The sequence below is a fragment of the Chiloscyllium plagiosum genome, chromosome 19, assembly GCF_004010195.1.
Source record: "Chiloscyllium plagiosum isolate BGI_BamShark_2017 chromosome 19, ASM401019v2, whole genome shotgun sequence".
In the NCBI taxonomy this organism is placed as follows: Eukaryota; Metazoa; Chordata; class Chondrichthyes; order Orectolobiformes; family Hemiscylliidae; genus Chiloscyllium; species Chiloscyllium plagiosum.
In genome coordinates this window covers 59,803,127-59,820,205 of record NC_057728.1, presented here as the reverse complement: position 1 = coordinate 59,820,205, position 17,079 = coordinate 59,803,127, and the positions used below count along the sequence as shown (strand labels likewise).

The 17,079-nt window shown below is 36.6% G+C and overlaps 1 protein-coding gene across 1 annotated transcript in view; it reads right to left on the bottom strand.

The window, feature by feature from the left end:
• Positions 1–17,079, bottom strand: part of lrig3 (leucine-rich repeats and immunoglobulin-like domains 3) — a 62,499-nt gene that overhangs the window by 36,906 nt on the left and 8,514 nt on the right. The window contains exons 2-3 of the mRNA XM_043708660.1: positions 6,311–6,382; positions 6,139–6,213 (exon numbers count right to left, since the gene is read on the bottom strand). Coding sequence (XP_043564595.1) covers positions 6,139–6,213; positions 6,311–6,382 — 147 coding nt within the window. The remainder of the gene's footprint in view (positions 1–6,138; positions 6,214–6,310; positions 6,383–17,079) is intronic.

Sequence of the window (17,079 nt, the reverse complement as noted above, 5' to 3'; positions counted from 1 at the left end):
CCGCAACGGTAGTAGATTCACCAACTTTAAGTACATTTAAGTCGTCATTGGACAAGCATATGGACATACATGGAATAGTGTAGGTTAGGTGGGCTTCAGATTGGTATGACAGGTCGGTGCAACATCGAGGACCAAAAGGCCTGTACTGCGCTGTAATGTTCTATCTCAACTCTTGTACACAATGGTCTGACCAATGATAACAAATATACCAAGTGCCTTCAAAACCCTGTCAGTGACACCACTTTCAAGGAACAATGTACCTGTCCCTCTAAAGTTCCTTGTTCGACAACACCCCCCAGGGCCTTATCATTAATTGTATAACCCTGTCTGGTTTGACTTACCAAAATACAATATCACGCAGTTATCCAAATTAAACTCCATCGGCCAAGAGCAATGTCACATGGAAGGGCTTTTCCTACACCCTCAACTTTTAGTAGTATTTGTGAAACTGAACTTATTTGAATCATTTTTAATCTAAAATATCAAGTTATTTGTAATGGAAGTGCTACAATGGCTGCTAAAGAGTGTCACCTCAGGCTATAGAATAATAAAGATTAAAACTTATTTCCATCTTGTACCCACATTCAAGTATTTTTCCATTATTAAACATTATTAACCATAAGCAGACATTTTAAGAATACCTATATTTATGTTCATTTATAGAAGAATGTAAATAGAGAACAATACTGAATAGAAAAGCATGAAGTATAATTTTGGTTTTCCTTCAAAAGTCATAAAAAGCAACTACTTCATAATGACGTTGCTGATTTTAAAGTATTGAGCAACTCTACCTTGTTACAAAAACTGCTTTCAGGAGATTTTTCAGCAAAGATTTATTAAAACGACAAAAAATTTTTCCTGAAGCTTCAGTCTTGCTTAACCCACAGACAGCATTACATTAGTATCTTAATACTGTCAATCTCAATTTACAAATCTCAATAAACAGCCAATCTACTGTCAAATTTGGCTTGAATCCAAATCTTCACTTCCTTCAAGGTTTTACAATCTAAAAACACCTAATTTTATTATAGCCCAGCATGTGCTTATGCACTTCAAAGTTACGTGCATCCCAAGCTACAAATTTATGTACAACTACTTTTATTTCCAATTTGAGATGTATTTGTAATTTAAATTTATAGTTTAAAAAAGCTGCTTCTGACAAAAGACTATCTATTTGTAGCCTTATATGAGAGACAAAAATAGGGATTAAAAACCTTCAGTGTCAGTTAATTCTGTCCTTTGCTAAATCAAAAAAGTATTTAGTTCCCTAAGAATCTCACGCTGGTTTTGCTGGTTCACAATATTCTGTCACTCATAGCTAGCCAACTTGCTAAGCAAAGTAAGAAAAAACAGCAGGTTTTGGTGGTGTTGCCACTCACTGTGCAAAACTCTGCACTCCAGGTTCTGGCTGCATCAAAGGCCTTGTGCAGTATAAAAGCAGCCTTTGATATGCAACATTCATTGATGATGGCTGTCAATTTAACTTTGAAAACCAGACTTTGTTTTGATTTAAGAATTCCACCATGGACCATAATTAGATTAACATAAACCATCATGCTTCACCTGACAACTTGCTCAAGAAAAAATTCTTAGGGTTTCAGCTCCTATTCTTCAAGTATTAAACTATATAAAGTTTGCATTTTTAATGGCAGATTTCTCAAACACCATCTGGTTTCCCATTCACTGTTGGAAAGCTCTCATTCATATCATGTGTCACTTAACTCTTATTCAAGCAGTACTGCAGACATGCTGACTGCACCAGCTGACCTGGGTGTAGTAAAAACAAACCCCAATAAATCACCAGATGCAAGTAATTGAACTGTGATCAAATTAATTAATTGAACAGTTTCCTGGGAATTTATTGTGTTATGTAACTCTGAAATCTCATTTTGTAGCAATTATTCAACATGCTAATCACAGGTTAGAAACTGTGGTACGTCAACTTCCATAAAGGATGAAAGTTTGATTGGCTGAATTTGAGAATCTTGCTGAAAATGAACATATGGTGATAGTATAGTTTCTGCATGAATAAGTCTGATTAGCCAGCATCTAAGGTTTATCTGGTAACATTCAATACTAATTCCAAAGTTTAATTTCTTCTAATGAGTCAAAGCCCTTCAAAGTGGAGGATGATTCTGTTTTTCATTAAAGGGACCATAGAATAAAGCATTTCATATTATGGTTTACAAATGTGTGTTTCAACTCCAATAGGAAATGCCACACATGCAGCATGGGTTTGGCCAAAGTTGCAAAGCATGATGTGATTTTGCAGAATATAGTTTCAAAACAGATGCATTTAACCCATCACATTTGCAATAAGAAAAAAATGCTCTTCCCAAATAAATTGAATGCCATAAGGCAGCCAACAACTATTCACTGTTTAGAAATCGCAGAGCTTACTTGGCGGAGGTACCAACGTGAAAATTCAGTCAGGTGCTGAAAGACAGAACATTGGAGCCTAATATTTTTACCCCTTACTTATAAGTTATCTGTAGAGGAGTATTGCATGTTGTGCTCTTCCAATAAATATCGCTCAGTCTGTTCCTGATTACAGTTGAATCCCCAATTATTATTACCTAAACACCACAATATCAAATGATATACAATTAACAATCAAATACTGTTGACACCATTGGAGCTGCAGCTTAGAAGTAGTAAGAGACTACAGGAAGAAACAGAATTAGAATTTGCCAAACCATAACTAATAATAATCTTAAGTGTGCATCATAATTTGTGCAAGAGCCACGAGTATAGGTGATCAACAATAGAATGTAACAAATTGACTAAAGAACAATTCAGAATGGCTCTGTAAGCTAAAGAACACAAAACTAAGGTTAGGCACGTGACTGACAAACCAATTGGCTCCAGACCAAAATCGCTGGTTGTGGTGTGTTGTGCATTTTGAGGTGAAACTATCTTCATCCATCATTGACTTAATTCGAGCAGTGTGCGCAATGTGGTCTCGCAAACTCACCAGACACCACATTGCTTTTCTTATGGTCATTTTATTCTATAATTCATTTGCAACATGTATCACTGCTTAACTTTTACAAACCTAAATGGAGACTTCTGTAAACAGAAGTTGTAGAAACAGAGTACTACAGTGCTTCACTGTTATCCCCATTAGTTTCCCTAGCACTTTTTCCACAGAGACAGTTATTGTATTTAGTCCCTTTCCCCCTTTGACCCCCTGACTATTAATTTTGGATTAGTGTCACCTTCTCCTATGGAACAAAAGAACCGTAAGCCAGCTCTCTGGTTGTAGAGAGAGGAGGAGAACTTCTTTTGAAGAAGCTCTCTGGTTTGTAACAAGCACATTAAGTAGCAAAGCTGTACAGTTTTATCAGGTCACTTAAACCAAGGGCAAAAAAATTACAGCTCAGTATCCGGGCTGGATTTTAATTATTTGCGAAGTGCGGGAAAGCCAAAGGAAAGATCTGACCCTGGCTCTCACGCTCTGCCCCAGTCTAATACTCACTGACTATGTTTAACAAAGAATGATATTTCTGCACAGTACTGGGGGATGTCACGTATTTGGTGGAACTCTAAATGTAAAATGATGCTTTCAGAACAACACAAGAAGAAAATATTAGACAAAAAGGAAAATTTGTAAGACGGCAAGATCATCCAATTCAAACAGAGACAATGAACGCCTATGCTTACTATCATATAATTTATTTGATCACATAAAGGTGGTCTACATTTCAAAAGTATTTTAGTGGCTAAGAACTGCTTTTGAGTTGGAGGTTACAAAAGGAGTTATATACATGGAAGCCCATAATGAAATATTTCATATGGTTTGATCAGTTTTGATTATTATGGTACTGTTCTTGAGCTCAAGTTAGGGTTACAGTTGTGTCATTCGGTTCTCAAACCTACACACACTCACAAAATATCAGCAAGAAACGATTAGTCAAACTTTCTGAAAAGCTTCAAGGAAAGAAATTTCAGCAAAATACATACAAATGAAAAACCGATCAAAATGTTAAACAAACACAAGCTACTGGGGAGAATGCACCACACAGTTGTCCAATTAACTTTGCTAGACAACAGAGAACTTGGGTTCAATTGCAAACTCTGCTAAATTAAAGCTCTCGATCTAGCAACAATAAACCAAGTATCATTTCATGGGGCATGTATCTATATAGGCAGGGAAAATTGTGGTTTAGAAAACAGTTGGAATGCTACACTAGGCCCCAACTTCCTTAAATTAGGAGTGGCAAAAGAAAATAACAGATAGGTTTCCCTATTTTAACCAGTATGCATCAAAAGTAAACATGTGAAGACAGGGGAAAAAGGTGAAATAGATTACAGTAACGCTTTGAAGCTAGAATGCATTAGTGCAATGAAAATCTTCAAAATTAGGTAGCATCAAAGAAAAGGAAGGTTACCAAGTATGTTATCTTACTGAATTATTTACTTCAAATCTTCAATGGCAACATACAGTGTTAAATAATGGGACAAAACAGTGATTTAATATGCCAGAGTTTCATTTCTAAACTGAAATAATGGCTCGACAGTGCACAGGTGCCATACTCTGTCACTTAACACAAAAGAAGAAGTTCTAACTACATTTTCTTGCACAAATTTGTAATCTGAAGAAATATGCATGTTGATCTATGTTTACTCATGGAGAAAAACACAAGCATAGTTAAACTAAATTGTGCATGAATATCTTCTCCAAAATGATAGGACAATTGGAGGTCTGGGTTCACATGCCATGTCTGCAATCGTGATTTGAAAATACACTTCGACAGCTACAGATGTTTTATTAAGATTTTTCTGCTTTTAACAGCAACTTCGAGATCTTTTTAACCTTCGCTAGCAAAAAAATGCAGATGCTGCAAGCAATGACACTGAACGCAAGGAATATGGGAGTAAATCAGGAAGTTGGGCAATATTTCTTTATTAGTTAATATTCACCATATTAAAAAAAATCACCTTGGTACTATCAGCTATATTGCACATAATAAACACTATACATTCTGGTTGCTTCTCAAGGTTTAAAATGCACAGAAATTTTTTTTATATAATACCACTGGATTCCTTACTTTTCAGATATGTGCTCTTTTTTCACCCAAGGAGATTGTTAGAAACTATAAAACTGGTATCAGACAAATGTATCGGATGGTTAATTTGGCAGAGTCGTGGGTTCTCAGCTATAACCAGAATTACCACAAAGAACCTGAGCATCAATGGATGTGCACACCTCTTTCCTTCCTCTAAACCTCTTTCTAACTACTTAAAAACATAGTTTATAAGGCATTCAAATTGTAATTCCTCTGTACATCACTTGCCATATCATTTTCATGCTGATGCTGTGTACAGGCAGTGTGAAAATTTCAGTACAGGTTTCTGAATTCAAACTGCAGTCAAACAGTGCAACTAGTTATACATCACCAGCTAACTATCGTCGCACGCATAAATGCTGCATTTAAAAGCCAGTCATGACAAACTTTGGATTGAGCTTGTGTATCCAGCTCAGTTACAATCCTAGTATTTGTAGCTCCCTTACCCTGGTGACAGTCATAACCCCAACACAAGTTCGCAGATGCCGAGCTCTTACAGATTAGGTGGCATATCAAAGCTTTCCAACAGCAAAACCCAATTCAAAAGTTGGAGATATACAGAACCTTACACAATATATTATTTTGAAGTGCAGTGGCTATTTTGTAGACAAATGCGGCAATATTGTTTATCAGCCAGTTCCTACAGACTCACGGCAGGATTGCTCGTTCTATTCTGAGCTATAGGAACCAGGTTATCAAAAAACTACTTTTCCACAAATAATGCATATTTATTTTGTCACCTGGACAGAAACTGTGGTTTAAGCCACCTGTCCAGCTCATCCAGTGAGCAGCACTTTCAAACAATGCAGCACAATTCAGGAAACACTTTAAATCAAAGGCTTACATCATCTTTTTAAACATGGTACAGATACTGTTTCCATAATCCTCTGACATCGAGACCAGTGTTAACCAGACACATTCCTCGAATAACAGATCAAAGTGTAAAATGTGTTGATTGTTTCTTCTTCTGAACTGTCCAGTTTCCATGGATACCACCGCAACTTATGTCTGGGAACACCATAAATTTCAAAAAAGGTAGAAGAAAGTAATATAAAAATTTGATACTCACAGTGAAAGAATGGTAATGTTTGAAGCCATAATTCCGAAGTTCGGCACTTCAGTTAATTCATTGTGGGTTATTTTTCTGAAAGTCAAAAATCAGTTTTTAATAAATATAACTTTTATCACTAAAACTTAAAACTTAGATCATACTTATCTCTTACAGGAAGAGTGCCACTTACACTTCGTGTAAATTGTGAAGATTGTTAAATAAGCTGCTGTTGATGGAAGTAATTCGATTGTGGCTCAGATCCCTGTAAAATATAAACACATTACAGATGAATGTGGAATTCTATTTCAATGTGTGTAATTTACAACAAAATAACAGTTAAAACAATAGTGGAGTCATGGGAAAATCAGAAACAAATCTTCACTCGTCAACTGAATTTTTTAACGAACTACAATGTATATATAACACACATGGATTCAAGATGGCGCTGACACAGGGCAACACTTTGAGAATTCTCTACAGCAGATCTTATTTTCACATTTCTTACTTTCGCCACTTTTAAACCTCAGTCTGTACAAATCTAATGTTGATCTTGCTTTTTGTGCACTTTCACTGCAGCCGTAACTTTGTATTTCTTGTTCTGTTTGATCATCCTATGATCTCTGTACATGATGATCCGCTTTTACTGCATGCAAAATAAAACTTTTCACTGTACTTAAGTATATGTGACAATAGCAAATCAAATCAAAGTTGAAATAATAAATAAGTAATTTACTGCTAGCATGGTGGTAAACATATGTATGCAGTAGGATGAGTTTGGAATACACAACAAGAAAGTCACAGGTTTCTAAACAAGCTAACAGGGGAACTACAATTAAACTCATTGTTCCCACACTTGGATGAAATGGTCAGGTTTCCTTCTCTGCTTTCTACCAATTCATAGCAGGAATTATTTGTGTAGTGCTTTGATCCAAGAAGTTACCTGGACACTATAGTTTCTAAACATACGACAAAATGGAAACTGGAACATAGCGACAAACTGTGGAGCAAAACATTGAGCCAAACTGTGACTATCCAGGTTAAGTTGATAAATGATGTGTCAGGTCATATTGTAGCAGTACACAACAATCATAAGAGCTATTAGTGCCAAAGTAACTAAGCCCCAGAACGGAAACAGTATTGTCTTCAGAAAATAGGCATTTAAAAACAATACCAGCATAATGCTGTTGCTTAATATACTTAAGCATGAAACACAAGATGTTTGTAATGTATTAAATCTCACCAAAAATGTTACCTTTTTCAGCCAGGGACAAGTGTTTGAACTGTTATCATGCTGTTGGGACAATTTCTACTAATAGAAAGCACATAATGCTACACCACGCTGATTGACACACCTCTAAGCATTAGAAACGTGCTGGAGTGAGGGCTAAGAAAGGAAAATCAAATCAAAACACCATCAGTTTTCACAAGTGAAGTTTCCCAAATGTACAAATGAAAGCTTGGATATAACGAACTAGGACACTAGGTTTACAAGTTTCCAATACCACAGGGCATATCTCAGAATTAAAGGCTGAAAACTTTCACTTACTCCTTACGCCGTACAATGTTCATTTGAAATAATTGGGTTTCTAACTTAATATTTGGTTTGACAACACTTTAAAGGAAGAAAAAATGATGAATAAAGGGAGTGTTTTCAGCTAGGCAATCTGCAACTAGTGGTGTGCCACAGTGCTAGGGTCACAATTATTTACAACATACATTAATGACTTGGATAAAGAAAGCAAATGTATTACATCCAAATTTATGGGTGACACAAACGGAAGTGGGAAGGCAAGCTATGCGGACAACATAGTCTGCCAAGGGATACAGGCAGGTTAAGCAAATGGGCAAAAGCTTGGTAAATGGAATGGAATGTAGGAAAATGTGAGGTCGTAAACTTTGGCAGGAAGAAGAGAGGAGCTAAATATTATTTAAAGACAGAAAAAAACTGCTGAAAGCCACACAACAGAGGGATCTGGAATCCTTCTGCACAAATCACAAAAAGTTAGCATCCAAAGTTCAGCAGGTAATACAGAGGGCAAATGGTATGTTGGCCTTTATTTCAAAGGGAGTGGAGTATAAAATTAGGGAGGATTTGTTAAAATTGCACAAGGCACTAGTCAGACCACAGTTGGAATATTGTGAACAATTTTGGGCTGCTTATCTAAGGAAAGAAATACTGGCATTGCAGGCAGTCTAGAGAAGGTTCAACAGGCTGATACGAGACATTGAGGGACTGTCTTATGAGGAGACGCTGAGTAAATTGGGCCTGAACTCATTGGAACACAGAAAAATGAGAGTCTAGATTAGAGTGGTGCTGGAAAAGCACAGCAGTTCAGGCAGCATCCGAGGAGCAGTAAAATCGACGTTTCGGGCAAAAGCCCTTAATCAGGAATACAGGTTTTTACCACTGAAAAATGAGAGGCAACCTTGTTAAAACATACAAGATTCTTAGAGGATTTAACAGGCAGATGCGGAAATGTTGTTTCCCTTTGAGAGAGGGGGGTGGGGAGTGGGAAAGCGGAGAGAGACGAAGGGATCACATATCTTAAGACAAATGAGGAGGATTTGCATCTCAGAAGGTAATGAATCTGCAGAATTCTTTACTGCACAGGGCTGTTGAGGTTAGATCATTAGGATATTCAGGACTGAGACAAACAGATGTTTATTCAGTGAGGGGATCAAGGGTTATGGGGAAAAAGTAGTAAAGTGGAATTGAGGGTTATCAGATAAGTTATGATCTCATTGAATGGCAAATAACAACCTACTTCTGTTCCTAGGTCTCATTCTAAAGCACCTATGGAGATAAAAAAATCATGTCCCAGGTCAAAACTGATGAAAGGTCACCTCAACTTAAATGTTAACCAATTCTCTCCACGGACTTCAGAGATCTACTGAATACCACCAACTTTTAAAATTTTTATTTAAAGTTTCTAATGTCTACAACATTTTACTTTTACATTATAAAGAAAGTTTATACTAACTGAAATCAATTCTTTTGCATAAACAGCTGTGCACAATCTAGTCATGAACATGTTTAATTATTTTTTTTTTAAACTGCAATCCATACCAGAGAACTTAAACTGAAACCCTACAAAAAAATATCTGAAGCATGTTTGAAAAGGGACCCACCAGACAGCTACAGACACGAGTAGATCTGTTCAGCTGGAGTTGCAACATGTACTGAGCTGGCAAAGGATTTAAACTACAAAATCCTTCAATTACAAAGACTGCTGTGCAATATCGCCACACTGGAGCCAGACACATTTACTTGGAGTTCAAACTCCAAATCCATCTGCAGTCTATCAGCAACTGCGAAAACAGCATTTAGTCCATTTTTAACTAAAATTTGTCCAACTACCTTTTACAAATAATTACAAAAAGTTGAAAAGACTATAGCGTACATTTAGGACTAAAAGAGTGCAAGATAGTCAATGGATTTGAGAGAAACTCAATCAGCCTCAAGCTCAACGTCAAATAATCTTGTGCCCACACGTTTAAGACAGACAGGTTAAACTGTTGATCATTTACTTTGGAACCAGTCAATTCAATAAATTTAATATAGTATTCTAAATGCAAGAAAAAATGCAGGTGAACTCTGAACTAACTTTAGTCTCCAAAATGTTAGTCAAAAAAAAATTAGGACCCAAACTACACTTTTTCCATCTGTGAAATAGCCCTTCATTCACTACTTTTACGTAATGGTTTTTAGAAAATGTAGACACTTCAGTCTGGGAGTACATAGGTGCAAGTCTCTACTAGAAGAACAGCTTGTTTTAGTAAAGGATTATATTCAGCTTAGGAATTTTCTACATATGGCAACTTGCCCTTGAAAAGTGCTGGGTCCCACTTCACATATAAATTTCTTTATACAAAAAAATCCCAAGCCAAGAGAATCACCATTTATGGAATCAGAATCTAGACAGTTGTTTTGACCAAAGTAACTAAACCTCTCAATGATTGATTTTGTTACCTTGTTCTCGCAAAATATTAGCTGAACTAGTTTTAGAAATTAACTTTCAATTTATGCTATTATTGCGCTGTTTAAATTAAAAAGGTACCTCACACAGAGGTATGATCAAAACTCTATTTTGACCCACACTGATAATTTTATCATGAGAAATGAAACTCAACAATAAGCTAAATGGTCCCAATTTTAATGGCTTAACTAGAATTGCTCAGTTCTGAGATCCAAGTGATTATTATCCTCAGTGTTTTGCCATCCATGGAATCTTGAAGTCTGCATATAGACTTCAGATCTTACAGCTCCTCAACAATGACCCTCTCTTCCCTCCTCCAGAAAAATACAAGGAATGGTCTCTCAACACCATAATTTGCTGCGAATTGCAACCAGATTCCATCAATTTTAAGGAGTGCAAAAGAATTGAATGGAAAATATTCTGACTTACTCTGAACTGAAATAAATAAAAATTTGTAAATAGGTTCAAAGAAACAAATACCAATCGCTCCCATGCACAACACTCAATTGTACAGATTAGCAGATGCAAATTTTGATCTGCAAACTTTACTGGACTATCTGATTTTGCTAAGTGATTGCCTGAGGTTAGAGAAGATAAAGAAAACTGCAAACACAGATTCAAAAATTAAGCTTCACCATCCTGCTTTTTTTTCCATATAATCTGTACATTTCAATTTTTTTTGTGAAATAGTCACCTCTCTACAACTAATCCACGACAAAAATATGTTATAGTTTTACAACATTATGCATAAAGAAATGTTGTATTTTTTGACTCAGACTCTGCACGATTTGGCTCACTGAATGTTAGAAGTAAATAACAACTTCATTTCATTCCTTTGCAAGCACAGAATTGATGATAAACTTTCATTATCAATTTCAAAGCCATAAAAACATCTCCTTCAGCAGTTTCTAATCCAGTATACACTACCAATATTGCAACCTTTACTTGTATTAGAAATAGAAAACTGTTTACACAACTATGAAGAACATTCTTAATGGTTTCAATGTCCTTTCTATGATGGAGAGTTGAAATTTACTGCACACAGGTAGTTTTTTCTATAACACAATGGTTGCGTTCATGTGCAATCCATGTTGTAGAAAAATCGCACTCTGGAAACAGCACTTAAAGTGCTGACAATGTAATTGTGTTTTCACATTTTAGAAACAATGTCCCCAATTTGTCAAGCCCGTTATAGCAAATTTGCGCTAACAAAACACATATTACAGTAGAATGATCTGTACTTAACTATTTTGCACAATTTCATCTTAAAGGTGAGATGGGAAAGTTTTGAAATGACCTAAGGAGCAACGTTTTCATGGAAAAGGTGGCGAGTGTATGGAACGAACTGCCAGAGGAAGTGGAAGCTGGTAGAATTACAACATTTGAAAGGATGGGTACACGAATAGGGAGGGTTTCGATGGATATGGGCTAAATGCTAGCAAATGGGACTAGATAAATTTCGGAAATCTGGTCAGTATGGACGAGTTGGACCAAAAGGGACTGTTTCCATGCTGTACAACTCTATGGCTCAATAACCTCTACTATTTCCAGTATTTATAAATCCAAATTTAAACAGTTTAATGGAAACATACATTATGATGTTATAGACTCAGCAACCTAGTGATCCATAAGGTTCGGACATCCCTAGAATAAAGCATATGCATAGGGTTCCCACTAATCCCACAAAGAAAGAACAGCAGTTTGGGTGAGGAACTTAATAATGAGCTAACAACATGAGAGTGTGCATCGCTCACTTTGGCACTTCACATATATTTAAGATCAAATAGTAATCTGTAAAGCAGATAAGAAATGCACTCAAATTTATGCAGTTCCTTCTCAAATCACTTCCATGAATTACTTACTAATATTTGCTCATTTAGTTTGCAAGTCGATTAATCATATTGGTTAATCATAATCCCAAGGAGAAAGTGAGGACTGCAGATGCTGGAGATCAGAGCTGAAAATGTGTTGCTGGAAAATTTCAGAGCTGAAAATGTGTTGCTGCGCTTTTCCAGCAACACATTTTCAATTCTAATCATAATCCCAAACAAAATATCAACATTGTTGTTGTATTTCGTTTAAGTAAGGTATCCAGTGCATTACGCAGTACTCCAGATGTGATCTCACCAGTGTACTGTGAAACTAAAGTATAAATTCCTCACACTGGTATTTGAGTCTTGTAATAAACAATGTCATTCTGATCATTTTCCTATTTATTTGCTATTCCTGCATTCTAATTTTTGAGATTTGTGCGTGAGGACACAGAGTTCCCTCTGCAATCTCAATTTGGATAAATGCTAATGATGGTTAAGTCACAAAGACAACAAATAAACATGATTCTGATGCTGACATATGTAACAGCTGAAAGGTCAGACATGAAAACCCTGATCAAACTCACTGTACTGTATGACACTATTGGAGATGACGAACTAGTCAGTTAGTTACTAATGCAAACCCAAATAAAAATAAAATTCAGAAACAATTGTTTGCTGATTACAGAATAATCCAACAGCAATACGGTATTTTTAAACATTACTTAAAAAAAGTAAACATTCTTCATTAAAAAGTTCTCTGCTCTGGAACCAACTTCAGATATTGTGGAAAATACAAATGCTGCTGATTGCAGATAGGTAAATCCCCCATCTGCAAAGCTCCATGGCATACAACAAAACCACTGGGTTCAGGTTAGCTCTGCAATAAACATAGGAAGCAAAGTTGTGTATGCATATATTGTGTTTCAATGTGAACAACAGATTCTAAATTCTCTCTGTCAAACCAGAATGAAGTGGAAAGAAACACTGCAAAACTTAATAGTGAGCTCAAATCACCCAAAACAGAATCCAAAAAAACCACAGCTTCGGTTTGAGAGGATCACAAAATGCACTTTCAGGTATATTCATGATTACCTAACAAAAAAGGTATTTGGTGCACTGAAGAACAAGGAATAGTTAAGCACAAAGTCAACAGTTTGTTATTTCCCCACCTCAACTAACTAAGCCAATGTTTTTCCAATTTTTCTCAAATATCCTATTTCTAATGCTTGCTTGAAAAGGTGTTAACAAAGGAAGTAAAGAAATAGCCTTAAACCATAGAGAACAAACAGCCTTCACTTGGAAGAAATTAATACCTCTACATATTCTTCCTGCAGGGAAGTAAGGCCACATTGTGATACAGTAAACAGTGTGCACCTGGGGTAAATGCTTGAGGCCAAAAGATTGTAAAAGGGGCTAATACTATAAGGTTAAGAGAATCACCAACTATGTGTGTTAGAGGTTAGCAGGCATTTTCCATTTAGTCATTGGTATCTAGAGCCCGTTCTATTTTGCAAAGTAGTTTAATATCGTGGTTTAAACATCTGCATAAGTAAATCGAAATAGATTTTAATCAATGCCATAATGTGGGCAGATCTGCTAATTCAGCAAAATAAAAATGCTGGGAAGGGAGAGCAAAGCTTTAACCACTTTAAGACACCAATACTGAGTAACACATAAATCAGCCTGGTATGTTAAAAGTTTCTGGTCTGGATTGTACAGAAAAGCAGCTGTGGAGAACAGCTCATTGCCATGTGTTTTCCTTGCTGCCATGACAATAAAATCAAGTATTTTTTAAAATTGGATCTTGGGAGTTATCACTCGAATTTCAAGAAAAAGAGAGACTTTTTACTGAACCTCTTCCCTTGACATGCTATTCTTACTCTAGCACCAGAAAACAACTCAGCAATCCAAGTTGGATTTTTGTTTGACTATAGGCAAAGACATACAGAGTAAATTAACATTAATTATAAATGCAAATTAAACAACTGTTGCTCTGTAAATTAGCCCACACACAATAGTAATTCCACTTATAATTATGAATCTTATTTCCTGATTCTGATGTAGCAATCTCAATTATACAAGTAAAAAGCCACTAGCTTTCTCTGAACTTTCTCAAATTGTTTCTTTTCTTCTAAATCAATATGTCCAGGGATGTTATGACACAATTCTAGAGCAGGGGGCACTCAAGCCTGAGTCTCTTAGCTCAGAGGTGGGGACACCACCACAAGTGTCCTCAAAGCAAACACTCCAGTACTGTCAGAGATACTGTCTTTCAGATGAGATATTAGGTATTTTATAAACAACTTATTCAGAGATGTCACTAAATGCCACTGGAGCAAATGTACTTGAACATGGGCCTCCTGGCTCAAAGACAGAGATATTACCATGACACCACAAAAACTTTACTCTTCAGTGTACATAAATTTTAATTACTAATGCAAATTGACTGCAGGCTATTATCTAATCTTAGAAATTCATCAACAGCTTGAGCTTTGCCCTTAAATTTTGTAATCGCTAATTGAAGTATTGCCTGAGTAAGTCCCAGATAACCACTGTAAAACATGTGTGGTCTGAGAAGTGATCATTTTCCTGCTGCAATGAATTACTTTGTCTTAGTCCTTGGCCACACTTCTATTACTTGTTCCTTCAGCCTTGCCCTCAGGGAAGGCAGATAGTCTAGAACATCAAAAGGGCATAGACAAATTGGTAAAATCGGCAGATGAAGGTCAGATGGACCAATAAGTAGTAATTTATTTTGCTTAGAAGAACAAAGGGACAGAATGAACATTACAGATCTCAAGAAGGTGCAAATAGGTTAAATAAGCAGTGAATAAAGCACCTAGTACTGGTTCCAGTTTTGGGGCCACACTTTAAGGAGGATGAGAAAACACTGAACAGTGTGCACAAAAAACAACACAATGGTTCCAGAGACAATGAACTTAAATTGTGAAGATTTATTTGAATTAGAACGGTCTTCCATACACAAGAGAACACTGAGATCAGAACCAGAGGTATGTAAAGTCATAAGAGATTTGAACAGACTACAGAAAAACCTTGATTATTCAAAGGACATAGGCAGGTAGTATTTCATTTGGTTTTAATTGAATTCCGGATGATCGAGATTCCTCTTTAGATAGGAAGAAACTGTTCCCGCTCTCAAAAGGATCAAGCATAAGAGGGAACAGATTTGTGGTAATTTGCCAAAGAAGCAACAGTGGTGAGATAAAACATTATCGCTTAGAATGCATGGTCTGCATGTAGTGTAAACAGTTAATATTTGGCAAATAAAAAGTCAATGGAATGTTATTTGACAAGGAACAAAGAATAGAGAGAAGGGAGGAGAACTGATGCAGACAAGAGTAAAATAATTGGGTCCTTCTGAATTTCGATTGAATTTCTTGTCACATGTACCGAGACACAGTGAAAAGCTTTGTCTTGCGAGCAATACAGGCAGATCACATAGTTAACTGGCATAGATAAATAAATAATAGGTAAACAGTGGCAAAACAAAAGTACAGATACAGATAAATGCTATGAGTTTGACAGTGCATTCAGTATTCTAACAACAGAAGAGTAGAAACTGTTTTGAAACCGGCTGGTGCGTGTGTTCAGGCTTCCTAAACTTCTCCCCGATGGTAGAGGCTGTAGAAAAGCATTACCAGGGTGGGACTGCACCCTTCTTTACAACAATTGTTTTTTTTCCCATGGATATGAGTATTTGTGGCATTTCACCATTTGTGGCCCATCCCTTAATTGCCGTAGAACTAAGTGGCTTATAGGTATCATTTCAGACAGCAGGTAATAGTGAACCATACTGTTGTGGATCTGGAATCACATACAGTTCAGACTGGCAAGAATGGCAGATTTACTACCCCAAAGGCCATTAGATTAGATTAGATTCCCTGCAGTGTGGAAACAGGCCCTTCGGCCCAACAAGTCCACAGTGACCCTCCGAAAGTGAACCTGATGAGTTTTAAAATTACAGATTAATGATAATATAGTCACCATTACTGAGATCAGTTTCATAATGCAGATTTTTAAATTGAATTCAAGATTTCCCCAGCTGCATTCATACCCAATCTTCACAGAAGTAGCCTGGACCTCTGGATCATTGACATCCTTCAGCCACCTCTACACAACCACTGTCAGAGCACATCTAGTGTGAAGCTGCTTTAATGATTGCCTGTGTGTTTCGCACAGGCACTGGTTCTTGACATGGGTCAACTGCTAACACTGGTTATCCCAAAGTAAATTCAGTAGATGAATGCGAAGGCCTTTGTAAAAGCAAGTTTCAAACAAGACCATTCGTCAAACTGGCAGCTTCTCAGTTATTGCCCAAAAGGGTCATTTAGTTTTTTTTTAACTGGGACATGGATTAAGCATAAATAAACCATCAGAAAACAAATGTGTGAGGCATTACAACTTTGATATCTTGTATTTTCTAGTTGCGTATTCACTAGGATTTAATAACCTTGTACAGTACAGATTCTTATATACAAAAGCCAAAAAAAAATCAGCTTGTAACAGTCAACAGTCCAAAGAACTACTCTGCAGCCATTCATAGCCATTTATGGCCTACTTCTTTTGCCTAAACAAACGTTTGAAAGGTCAGCTAACAAGTTTGTTAATTTATCAATTATCAATTAACCCTAGTTTAAGTCATGATTGTAGTTTTCATTTGGAAGTACTTCTCTGAGCAGAAGTTAATATTCTCCAACATTTGTATTTACACTGCAATTGACAGGTGTTGAAGTATTTAAAGCAATTATGGCTGTGACCACAGCTTCAAAGAACAAATAAACCAGTCAAACAGCAATCCACTGACTACAAAGAGCTAATTCAATTCGCAGAAAGTTACCCAAATGCCAACACAAGTTGAACAGCTCAGTCCTAAGAGTATGCTCTGAAAAAAATCTATTTAGGACAGAGTGCATATTTTGGCTCCCAAATTTCTCTCACCTTCCCTTACAGTTTTCTTTCCTGAAGGCAGTAATTCACACTGAATTAGTTCTTCTCTACATTGGGGTGACCGAACGTAAACTTTGGGAACGATTCACTGAGCATTGCAGCTGGGCCCACAGGGGCTGACCAGACCTCCCAGTCACTGTCAATTTCAATTCCCCTAACCACTCCCTCTCTGACATGACCATCCTTGGCCTCCTCCATTG